This window comes from Silene latifolia, chromosome 11 (assembly GCF_048544455.1).
Source record: "Silene latifolia isolate original U9 population chromosome 11, ASM4854445v1, whole genome shotgun sequence".
In the NCBI taxonomy this organism is placed as follows: Eukaryota; Viridiplantae; Streptophyta; class Magnoliopsida; order Caryophyllales; family Caryophyllaceae; genus Silene; species Silene latifolia.
The window spans coordinates 158002098-158012335 of record NC_133536.1 but is presented as its reverse complement, the minus strand read 5'-3'; the positions used below and the strand labels follow the sequence as shown (position 1 = coordinate 158012335).

Genomic DNA, 10238 nt, shown 5'->3' with positions numbered 1-10238 from the left:
ATAGAAAAGTAGGAAATGATTAGAAAGGTGGAAAAATGAAAAATAATTGGGTTGATAACTTAGGTGTGGAGACATCATTTGTGGCAAAATAAAATATTACAACAAATATATTAATTTGTTAATGTGTTAAAAGGTAAGTGGGGTTTGGATACACAATGAGACACCAAATGGGGGCAGTCGAGTAAAACATCCTCACTGGATGACTTTTGGTTGAGAGGGACATGTTAAGATAAATAAAAAATGAGATTAGGAATTAAAATGTTGATGATCTAATTAACTTGACCCCCTAAATAACATGGAATTATGGACATTTTGATCCGTCCCAAGACCTAACCCACCCGTGACCCGGCCCGTTTGACAGGCTACAAAGCATGGAATTGTGTGCATCGTTGGAAAAGGGAGCAAAGGGTGTAGCAGGACGAAATGCGTGTAATTATGTATACAACTGTTTTTCTCTTAGATTAAAAAAAAAAAAAAAAAACCTGAATCTTTTGTTTAGTCACATCCGAAATTCAAAGGTCATCGAAATGCGCAAGACATTCTAATTCCTTCACGTATCAATTATCCTGTACGGAGTATATTGTGTTTTTTTGTCAATATTCTTCAACAAAGGTCTTCTTTTTTTTCTCTTTTTTGTTTGTTTTCCCTTTTAAAATCATTTTCTTAAGACGGATATTACCCGTCTTAACTCTTAAATGGAGAATTTTGTGTTCATCTTTATTAGGAGTTGTTTTACTTCATCGGTCTCTGCTGCTTTTACTCTTACTTTATTGCTTCATTCCCTCACCCCACAACCAATTATTTTGTAATTTTTCCTTCTTTTACTTTACTGCAGTAATTTTCATATATTGTCTCTTTAGATCTGTATTTTATGTTTTCAGTTGGTATGGGTATTTGTTTTTTCAGGTAATGGAGCAACAACAAGAAGAATTACCAGAAATAGAAACCCTGGAAAACAATGACAGACAAATAGTTGTATACAAACCCCCAAACACTTGTAATGATGATGCTACTACTAATGGCATGGAAATCGTCCCCGTCCCCGAACCGGAACCGGAACTCGTATCAGACACAGAACCAGTACTGGTACTACCCTCAGTAGGGGCATTCACAGTGCAATGTGCAATGTGCTATAAATGGAGGTTTATACCAACTAAAGAGAAGTATCAGGAAATTAGGGAGCATGTAGTGGAACAACCCTTTACATGTGACTTAGCTAGGGAGTGGAGACCTGATATTACATGTCATGATCCTTCTGATATAGAGCCTGATGGAAGTAGGTTGTGGGCCATTGATAAACCTAGTATTGCTCAGCCTCCTCCTGGTTGGGATCGAGAGCTCAGGATTCGCGGCCAAGGCAGTTACAATTTCGCTGATGTGTATGTAATCTCCTGTTTTTTTGCCTTTTTTTGTTAATTTTGATGATAATGCGTCTATTCGAAACTATGTTTGATATAATTCCGCTAGTTAAGGGTAAAGTTGCGTACATATAATTTTTCTGCTTTCTGATGATAATGCATGTATCACATATATTAGAAATTTAGAGATGCCGCGGGGTCTTTTGGTTCAACAAGCCGGAATGAAATGGATCGAATGGAGTTTGATAGTATCACTTGCTTAATGTTGTTTGGTTCACCATAAATTTGTAGGAGGAATGAAGTTTGTTGGTATCTAACTCCATTCCAAATCACCCCAACCAAACAATGGAATGGATCAAATCCGTTCCATTCCATTCCAAAGTAGCCATAACAATGGACTTACTTGGCTTCTAATTGGGTGGGGCATCCATGCCTTGTAATTTAATGGGTTACTTATTTTGATAAAAAATGTGTGTTTGATCTTGTCTGCTTAAAACCATATAAATGGTAGTTAGGGCCTTCTGGGTAAAATTCCATACATTTTGGCCTGTTCCTTTGCGCTTTGGTGGGATTTGTGTTGTTGTGTGATGGATCTTAGCTAGAGATAAAGCTCTTCAGCTTAGATCCGTAAACGTAACCCAAATCCTTTACCGATCTATTTCATTCTGAATACAATCCAAACTTTCTAGATTTAGTTTTCTTACTTTTGGGATTTCCTATTTTGGTCACAGAATGACAGAAGATTATTTAATCTACTTCTGTCGTTGTGTTAAATGTGCCTTCCCTGTGTAGCTATGAGAGATTGAGCAAAAATGTGACGAGAATTTCCTTTATGGATAAATATCCATTGTTTTTTTTTATTAAGTATCATCCATGACAGAAATTTGTTTGCCAAACAATCGCAATAAAGTTTACACTTCTGTGACCAAATCCTTTATGACATTAGGACCTCCTGCTTGAATGTGCTGCTCAATTTGTTTGCCAAAAATGACATTAGCGAGCAGATTGCGATTGTTTGGCAAAAAATATTGTTTTCTTTTATGGGGTTATGATTTCGGATTCGGATGGGTCCACGGTCTGCTCAAGTGTGACGATGGGATGGAGGCGATGAAACAGAACCCGACAGTGACGATGTTGGAGAAGATCAGGTGGCTAATTGAGGTGGAGACAGGGTGGTTGGGAAGGTAGTGGAGATGGTGGGTAATTATTAGGGAAGGAGGGAGGGAGGACAGAAAGGGTAGTGTATGTGTATGTCAATTTTTTGAAAAAATGTACATGATCGAGTGAAAAGTGTACATGAAAGAGCAGATACTTTGAATTCTGTTCCGCTTCTTATTTTATGTTATTGAAACAGTTATGTTTTTATTATTTTATTTAGTATGACAATTACATTTTACACTTACAACTTACAAAGTGGTTTTATTTTATCTGATTTGTGACACTTCTATTGGATTTCGATTAGGAGATGTAGGTTTCTTTCTATATGTTTTTGCAACTTTACTGTAATTTTACACAAATTTTACTAACCATATGAATGCTATTATAATTTCTCATCTTTTAAGTTAAATTTGAAATTTAAAAAAAAAAAATTGATTCTATGGAACATTGAATTACTTCAAATTGAGTTTTTGGTAAGTTTTAGACTAGGTTACATAAAAACTATCATGGATCTGTTCTGGGTTGTGAAGTTTTGTTTTATGGTTCGCGTTTGGATATGAATAGGTGATTAGAGAAGAAATAAGATCAGTTTTGGATCATGTTGAAGCCGTTCCACTGCCATCCTAGTAATTGGTGGGGGGTTTCTTGTGGAGTTGTTCATATTCTTGTTTTAATTTAGTTATTGTTGTTCTTTAGTTGGCTTGTCTATGGACTGCATTTTTCATTTGTTTTGCGATTATGCTTCTCATTTGCATTATTGCGAACATAACCAAGCCGATCTAAGCTTGCTCAAAGCTCGTTAAGCGCCTCGGAATCATATGAAGATCATCTTGAGGCAGGCTCGGATTCGGTTCTTTTCATTTTTCTCTGTCATCTTACTTTTCAAATCCAGTACTCAGAATATTCTTTTTTCGACAAAAGCTCACCTCGAACTTGAACTCGAGCTCAGCTGGTATTGGGTCAAGCTTGGCTCATACCAGATACATAGATTCTGACATTTCTGAGGCCTCATGACTCGGGATCCTCAAACCGTTTACACATTACACCCCTAGCTATAATTGCTACTACATTTGTACGTCATCTGTGGTCGAGTGCTTTCTTTTGTTGCTGTAGGTTACTTGTAACTTCTTCTGCTTCTGCCACACTTTTGGCTGTTGTTGAGTTTGCTGAAGAACTAGGAGAAAATTTTTTCTTACTACTCTCTTTGTCTCAGTCATTTGTTTGCCTTCTTTATTATTTGTGAGGGGTATTTTAATCAAAGGCAAACAAATGATTGGGAGAGAGGGATTAATTCAGAGTAATATTGCATAAATGCATATTTGCATCACATTTTTTTTAGCAATGGGAAGGATCTATATGCAAGACTATGAAGGTTGTTTATCTACATTATTACTCAGAACTCATTGCTAGTCATACTTGCATCACATTTTTTATAGCAATGGGCAGGATCTATATGCAAGACTATGAGCGAGTTCATCTACTTTATTACTCAGAACTCATTGCTAGTCATGTTACTAATCGAGTTCATGATGTCAGAACTCAGAAATGCCATATCATGCTTTGATGTAACAGTTCGCACAAATTTTTCCAGGTACTATACTTCTCCTACCGGCAAGAGACTGCGGTCAATCGTTGAGGTTCACAAGTATGTTTCTACTTTCTACTACAAAATTCTCCATCCTTTTTTGTTACTTATGGATATTTGTTACTTGGAATGGAGTTCTGGGAAAAACAAATGCAGGTGGTGTTGTAAGTCTTGTGACCATTTTGGGACGTAGGATTACTTTTATGTAATTGTAACTTTAAAAGACTCTAAAATTGGTGAAGTGGTTTTGAGCATGGTATTAAATATATGTAACACTGATGTGCAACTTAGTTACCAAGATTTTGGAACTTATCATGGCCGCATTTTAAGGTGCCCCGGCAACATTTATATTGAAATGATCATTGTTAGGCTGCAAAAACTGATCAAGTCTGAAACTGATATTTGATACCATGATTTTGGGGGCTATTTTAGGTGTTTTTGTCGTTACATATAAAAAGATAACATAACCAGACAAATGTATGCACCTTGTCAGAACGGCCAAGAAGGTATATTCATACAACCTGATACGGCTGATAGAATAATTGGTAAATATTACTCGTACGACCTTTTAGATGCATGTTGGGTGGCCATATGTTTGTTCTAACGCCAACATTCTTGTATGATTTATTTCATATATTTAATTTCTTACATGTGTATTCACGCAGGTACTTGATGAAGCATCCAGAATTCGAAAGAGAAGGGGTAACTCTTTCCCAATTTTCATTTAAAACACCAAAACCTCTTCAGAAGAACTACACTAGAAAGTGGTCTACTCCTTTTAAGCATTCCCTTTGTGAAACTGCCCAAGGTGTGTCTTTGTTTGATGAATGTTTCCTGTTCTGTATTTGTATCACTGTTTATAAACTACTCTGTCTATTCCTAGTACTCGGATCATTTATCAATTGCACAAATCACTTTGTATTGTTTTATTGAACGGCCTTTTGGCTAAGTTACTTTTAAGGAGGTAAATTATGGAATGGTCAAGAAAAGATTGCTAAAGGCCGAGTTCGTCAGCCTGTCATAGTGTGCTGAGATGACAATTAAATTAGGAAGGACTGCCAGGCTTGCCACTGAAATCTTCATTAATTGAAAAAATGATAACTGCTACAGTACTAATGAAGGTGAACGTTTTTCGTCCAAATTCAGTCTTAACTGTAAAAGTTGACCTTTTGTGTTGGTTGCCGAAAAACTGTTAACATAAACCATCCGATGAAACAAAGGGAGTATTCAACAAGGGGATTAGATTAGCAGACATAGTCTTTTTAAGTTAACACCTATGGTGATTGGTGGCTGTTGAGGCACTAAGGTAATGTTTTCGTTGTTGCGTATAATATGGGTAACTATTGAACACCCAACAAATTCATGCTTTGATGTTTGTTTTGTTTTTTTTACTATGGAGTACATTCATTATGAGTTAGATCAGATAAGAAATTCCAAACACTTGATGTTAGTATATGCAATAATTAGTCATGGCTTGCCACAGATAATCCTGCGGCCTTGCAACTTGGTGAGTCTGACAGTTTTAAAGACGTGACTATCCCTAGGAAAAAGAGGTCGCAGCCAGCAGCGAAGAACGTACAGTGACTCGATGTTTATATAATGAGGTGCAATGCATAATGACCAAAGGTCCCTTCTAACCTGCAGATAGTCTTTGACTTGTGAGATTCAAAACTTTGCATATCGTTTTTTCTTTTTTTGCCCCTTGATAGAAGGTGTTGGTCAAGGTAGTGGGAGTATAATGAAATGATATTTGAAGAACAGTTTAAGAGACGGCTTGGTTGATGGGATGATGATGAATGTGCGTTTTAAGGTAAGATTGATAACGGGGTTGTATATATTGGCTGTTTCTTTTGCGGAAGCATTAAGTTTATATCGTTTGAATGGAAGAAATGGTGATGCATTTTAGGTTACTCCATATATACAACCTGCATTCTGAAAGACAACATTAGTCATTACGCGTTGTTTATAAAAATGAATCAGTATGTTCAACAAATAGAGAGCTGGACACACAAACTAATTAAGTTGATAAAGTCGACAAGGCTTCATGACTCGTGATCCTCAAACCGTTCTGCTTTTGTTGATACCAAAGGTAACTAAAATGATTGGGTAGTCAGTGAGTAAGGCCGAAATGAATAAATAAAAGGAGTATAAGCCCATATAGACAATAAAAGCAATGAACCCATAAGAAGATGGTCAGCATTCAACGTAGTAAACAGGGGGTGTTTGGTTGTGAGGTTTGGAATGGAATGGATTCTCATCATTCTAGTGTTTGGTTGAGGTATTTTGGAATGGAGTTAGAATCTTGATGGATTTTCATTCCACCCCAACCCCTCGGAATCCCATACCACCTCCTCTCTATGGATTCAAACTTCATTCCTTCATGTTTATTTTTCTAATGAATCAAACATGTTTTGCAAGGTATGGAATTGGAATCCCATACTTCTATGATTTCTCATTCCAATCCACTCTATTTCCAAGTAGTGAACTAAACTCTATCTAGTTTAGTAGCTTCAGCGTTACCTTATACTTAGATGGTCAACTACTCACTTCACAACTAACATGCTACTTTCTAAGCACGTAATTGTATTTCTTGACTCTGTCACATGTTATCTTATCCAAATCCTAACCTAGATTTTGGGATAGGGGTCCGTAGTTTCTCAGCTTTTGCAAGTCTCCTTTGTGACTGGCATATCCGTCACAAGCTTGCAACGGCCAACGGATCAAGTATTATTTATGTGGATAGATAACACAAAACAGATTGCTATTTCCTAAGCACTCTACTTTTATTTTATACCCACATGAGTAATACTTAACCCGTCGCAAGTTTGTGACAGATATGTCCATCACAAATAAGAATTTGTATTTGCATTTTTATTTTTAAAACAATAGTCAAATAAGACATTACTTTAAAGAGGCAATCTCTATAAGTTTAGGGTGACTATAGTTTCCATATATAGTACTCTTAAAATGACATTTATTTTACCGTAACATTTTACCACAGTTAAGGCTTTATATAATACCTTATTGATTCCAATCATTTGTTTATTTTTGATTAAAATACCATTTCAACAGTAAAAAAAAAGTTCCATGCATAGTAAGAGACTAAGCATTTTTACAAATTTTCCTTCCAAAAGAGATTTAGTTAAAAAAGAAAACAAATGAGAATTTCTTTTATTAAATTTATATATTTTCACTAAAATATAATCTTCTGATCAAACTACAAACTTTTCATAAAATTCTAAATAAAATAAAATAAAAATTGGCATAAATCTATAAAATTTAAATTGCTAAATATTTTATCAATTTAGTAGTGTTATTATTATTATTATTAAAGAATGACTTAACCCATCAAAAAAAATGTGAGAAAATTTATAATTTGAAATCATTAGGTTTGGGGTAAAAAAAATACTGTGTTTAATTAAAATACAGATTTATGATGAATTTATTCAATTCTCTTAATTAGTTTTTTTTTTTTTTTTTTGGCAGCTCTCTTGATTAGTTTTCTAATAAAATTATCTTTATTTTTCTCATAACAAAATATGATGAGATGAAATATAAAAAATTAATGAAAAGTCAATTTACAAATACATGCGGAATCTATAGTAGCATGACTATTATATACAAGTAAAAGTGATTTTTAATGCAAATTTGTCGATTCAGTCCGTCTCATTGAAGACGGCTACTATCCGTCACAAGCTGAAGAACGATGGTGACCCTCTCATAGAATGCAAGTGGGAGGATCCATTTCCCCCCACCTGCAGTATCCATATACATTTTGTGAGATGACCAATATCCGTCTTTAGCTTGTGACGGATAGTGACCGTTTTCAATGAGAATTTATGGTGTGAATTACATTATTTTCCTCACACAACACAAAGAACATTATAGATCACATCACAATATTGCAAATTGCAATTCCTCACAATTCCATGGTCTATATTTGCCGTGCATTTATGCAAATGATGGCCCAATTTACTTGACTCCATTCATTTAAATGGAATTGTCAAATCAAGCTTAGCTAGCGATTGGTCCTTTCTTTGTCCACATCTCAAACCCAGATAAACATTGCATGTTGAAACTTGAAACTACGTACAAATTCACAGTGTAGACAAGTCTCATGCATCTTCCAGATTTAATTGTTCACCTAAAGATAACACTCTTAACTATTGCTTTGTACAAAACATAAAATTATTAATGAAACGGAGAAAAAATTGTAGGATTATAAATGCTACCATAAATAATGAAGTAGGTCTTCTAAAATACAACAACAATATCAGAGCCTTAATCCCAAAATGATTTGGGATCGGCTGACATGAATCATCCTTTAGAACTGTTCATGGGTGAACGCACACCTCAAAATGCGAATAGAAAAGAGAAAATGAAAAACAAAAGGGAGAGCGAAAATGTAATGGAAAGTCAAGGTAAACTTAGAGGTTTTAAAATCGAATTCCGGATTTCTTTTATAAAATCTTAAAATTTAAATCGAGAGAAAAGATTAGAACGATTTTGAAAACCGAAATAGAATTAAGGATCTGGAATGCCTTAAAAGTAAACCAAGTAAAATATATAAGAAAGTGGTTGGTAAAAAGGTGTAATAAAGTAGAGAAGAACCAATAATTTAAGTTTTTTTAAATTAAATAAAAATACTAAATATGTCAAAAAAAAACATCAAATACTAAAATTCACATGTATCATTTCCCTCCAATATGCCCTCTCCGTCACCATACTCTCAAATACAAATTAAATTTTCTATAAGACCATTTGATAATCTAAACTCAAAATGGTACCAGATATAATAAAATAGATACGAATCACATTTATATGGTAAAATGTCAACTTATAATCATTATTTTTTCACGGTTTCTCTTCTTTAAACTTTATTTAAGAAAAAAAACTGAAAGTCAAATTTAATCAAGAGAACTAAGTAGTATTAGGAAAATATTTTTCACATAAAGCTAATGATATAATTTTATGAGAAAAAAGATTGTACATCAGATGTATTACTTCACAGTTCACACTTAATGAGTTTTTGAGTTTTTGTATATTTTGTTTTTTGTTTTTTTGAGTTCTAGAAAGTTTATAAGTTGACATTTTACTTTTATAACGTCAAAAATCAAATTTTTCTGAACTTATATGTAATTTTTTTGAGTTATAATGTAATTTTTTTAGATTAATATTTAAGTAATGAACTCAAAAACTTTATAATGAAACTCAAAAATTTTAAATTTAAACTCAAAAACTATATTATCTGATGTAGAGTACATTAAATTATAATCCACTTTACTGTAATTTTATCACACAAACTTTTCGCTAATAGCAAAAATTTTAGGCACACACTTTTTATCATAGAAAGAGAATGGATTTTTATCTTAAAAAGTCTACAAGCTAATGTTTTGCACGACAAATCTTGTATATTGTGAACTTGTGAATTTTATTAACATTTCAATTTAAAGAATATGCCTAATTTAGCTCATGTATATTCATTGAACAGACTACAACTAAGCCCAATTTTAGCTTGGATGTTTTAGGAGCGAGAAAAGTCTGAGGTGTCACAAATCTTTTAAATTAGTGGATAGAGAAATATGAAAAAAGTCACTTTGAGCCAAAATTAACAATAAAAAGGTTACGAAGCCTCTCAGTTATCTTGCCAACATAATTCTATTTTCACTTTTCTTTTTCGTACTCCCTCAAATGGAACATGGTCATATGAATTTTAGTACCATCACGAGTAAAAAAGATTAAGCGGATATAAATTGATATATAGGAGGGATCCATTTGTTTTACAATGACCGATTAGGAGGATCAAATGGTATAGTTTGTTTGTTTGTAAATATACACAAAGTGATCAATATGGAATAATGATCTCCTAATAACTTAAGTGAAAGACTATCTTTTTCAAGTTTTGTAATCATAATGGACTAATGGTCACTAAATAGTACTTCCTTCATATCAATCCAAAGGTAACATTGACCAAAATGACACTATTTATGATCGTAGGGAATCTTTGATATTATTTAAGACAAAATATAGTCATGTGAGATTTTGTTTGATTTATCGTCATGAATGCTATAAGAATTATTAGAGATATTAGTTAGTATAAGATATTAGTAAAGATATTATTATGGGTATCATAATAA

The 10238-nt window shown here is 33.6% G+C and overlaps 1 protein-coding gene across 3 annotated transcripts; it reads left to right on the top strand.

The window, feature by feature from the left end:
- Positions 1–484: 484 nt before the first annotated feature.
- LOC141612003 (methyl-CpG-binding domain-containing protein 2-like) lies at positions 485–6011 on the top strand. Of its 3 annotated transcripts, none has more exons than XM_074430703.1 (5): positions 485–568; positions 907–1379; positions 4108–4161; positions 4767–4909; positions 5585–6011. In XM_074430703.1, exons 2-5 carry the CDS (start codon positions 910–912, stop codon positions 5683–5685), a joined length of 768 nt encoding a protein of 255 aa, XP_074286804.1. In that variant the 5' UTR covers positions 485–568; positions 907–909; the 3' UTR covers positions 5686–6011. The 3 variants fall into 3 exon arrangements, with proteins under 3 accessions (XP_074286804.1, XP_074286803.1, XP_074286802.1); XM_074430702.1 differs by lacking the exon at positions 485–568 and adding an exon at positions 609–805; XM_074430701.1 differs by lacking the exon at positions 485–568 and adding an exon at positions 641–743.
- The last annotated feature ends 4227 nt before the right edge of the window (positions 6012–10238 follow it).